General features: G+C 48.7%; 1 protein-coding gene across 1 annotated transcript in view; it reads left to right on the top strand.

Moving 5' to 3' along the window:
- The window catches only part of GTF3C1 (general transcription factor IIIC subunit 1), a 41594-nt gene extending 39950 nt beyond the window's left edge, over positions 1 to 1644 (top strand). Inside the window, exon 37 of the mRNA XM_035889129.1 lies at positions 946 to 1644. Coding sequence (XP_035745022.1) covers positions 946 to 1167 — 222 coding nt within the window. The 3' untranslated portion in view covers positions 1168 to 1644. The remainder of the gene's footprint in view (positions 1 to 945) is intronic.
- The last annotated feature ends 248 nt before the right edge of the window (positions 1645 to 1892 follow it).

Below are 1892 nucleotides of genomic sequence, written 5' to 3'. Positions count from 1 at the left end.
TCCCTACAAGGAATCAGAATCTTAAGTACAGCAGTAATATTGCAGTCCTTCCCCTAAGCATGACTTCTCCTAATAATGCTGGAAATTAATATTCCAGTGTACGTATGCCGCCCTTCTGTCCAAAGGCCCCTGCGTTTGGGTAACGATGGAAGTTGCGTACACTACGGATCACATGCTGAGCAACCGGCCCCTTTCCTAGGTGTTCTGTCACAGCTTGCCCCTAGGTCCTGTGCCACAGCACCGCTGCCAAGGGGGTAGCTGGGATCAGGGCACGGGCAGACAGGTTTAAGCCTGCAGCACAGTGTAAAGGGGCGAGGCATGCACATGTGGGAGGGCAGTGCAGATTCCCGGGCAACTTTTATCCAAATCCACAAAGTCGAGGAGTTACCTGTACATTTTACAGATGGCAGAATTTGAATCTAACGTCTCTAGCGAGAAATTTGCTAAGCACTGGTTTTGAAACCGTAGGCAGAGCTTACCCCTGTACTACAGCAACGATCAGTAAATCTAGACGCGCACCTCTGAGATTACTGAATGCACACCAGATGTTTTCGGCGCACAGATTGCCTTGCTGGGTGTTGCCGTGGGAGTGAATGCTGACCCATTAGCGAGGCTGACACCTGCACCGCCATTAAATGGTCGGTACCTCGTCTGAGATGTTGAGACCTGTTCTGTGTCAGTATCCAGATGTCAACCACTCTGCGGAAGGTGACAGGAGAGCATATATCCAGCTCTGTGAACTTGGGTCATTGTGCTGTAAGCTTTGCCATCCCTGTGGTCTCCTGAGGGGGTGGAGTGACGCCACATTTAGTGTAAACTGTCTGACGTTTCTGAGAACGCTGTAGGTAGAACAGCATTAAGTGCTTTTATTATTATTATTATTATTATTATTATTATTATTATTGCTGCAACTGCTCAAGCTAAAATATGTGAACTTTTCTCCAGGGTCTGGAAACTCTTGGTTGCATCAGGCGATTCTACATGAAAAAGCCATCCCTGGTGTCACTCTTTTCTCAGCCAGTTGTGGAAGAAAACCTAAACAATCCCAAACTGAGCGAAACCCCAACAGCATACTACGAGCCTACGATAGACTGTGCTCTCAGGCTGGGAAGAGTGTTCCCCTGTGAAGTCAACTGGAATAAATGGGTGCAGATTATCCCTGTATAAAAGAGATAAAGCTGAGCCATATTACATTGGTTTAGACTACAGGAGTGAGCGTTAGTGCAGACTAAGTGTTACAATTTCTGCTCCATCATGGTTTTATTAAGTTATTTATCCTTTTTACTTTTGAATGTATTTAAACTGAGAATAAAGCTTAACGTTGACACAGGTAATATTTGATCCTACTTTAAGTATATTCTCTTTTTACCAGTAACTGCTTATAGAGGATGTAGTTCATAATTTCTGCTTTATCTTATGGGGTTTTCACAAGGCACAGCAAAGGCCCCTTTTTTCCCCCCTGCCCCAAGGCCGCAGCGCTCGCATTTTACCTTTGCTTTGCCTTCTCCTCTGCTGCACCGCAGCTGGCTCTGCGCTAAGGTTTGGTAGCTGTCCCTTAGCTTCGTTACCGTCAGGTCTCTCTGTATTTCAAAGACTGGGTGCTCGGTGTGCGTGGCATTAGTTTCTGATGTGTGCTTTTAGCAGAACCACAAGGGCCCTAGTGCCGCAAGGCAGGGAAGAGCGAGCGCCCTTTCGGAGGCTCCAGCTGTCGTTTTCGGGTTGTGTGGCAGCCCTGCCGCGGGTCAGGTTTAAAGCAACCACGCACCAGACTTCCACCCCGTGAGGTGTTTATTGCAGGAGAAGACACCCATACCCCATCCCCGCGGGACCGGTGCTGCGGGGCCCAGGCCAAGCCCCTCTCCGCAGCTTCGCGGAGGGAGAGCGGGCTGGGC

The sequence above is a fragment of the Egretta garzetta genome, unplaced genomic scaffold, assembly GCF_000687185.1.
Source record: "Egretta garzetta isolate BGI_Z169 unplaced genomic scaffold, ASM68718v1 scaffold42, whole genome shotgun sequence".
NCBI classification, from domain to species: Eukaryota; Metazoa; Chordata; class Aves; order Pelecaniformes; family Ardeidae; genus Egretta; species Egretta garzetta.
This window is presented reverse-complemented; position numbering and strand designations above follow the sequence as displayed.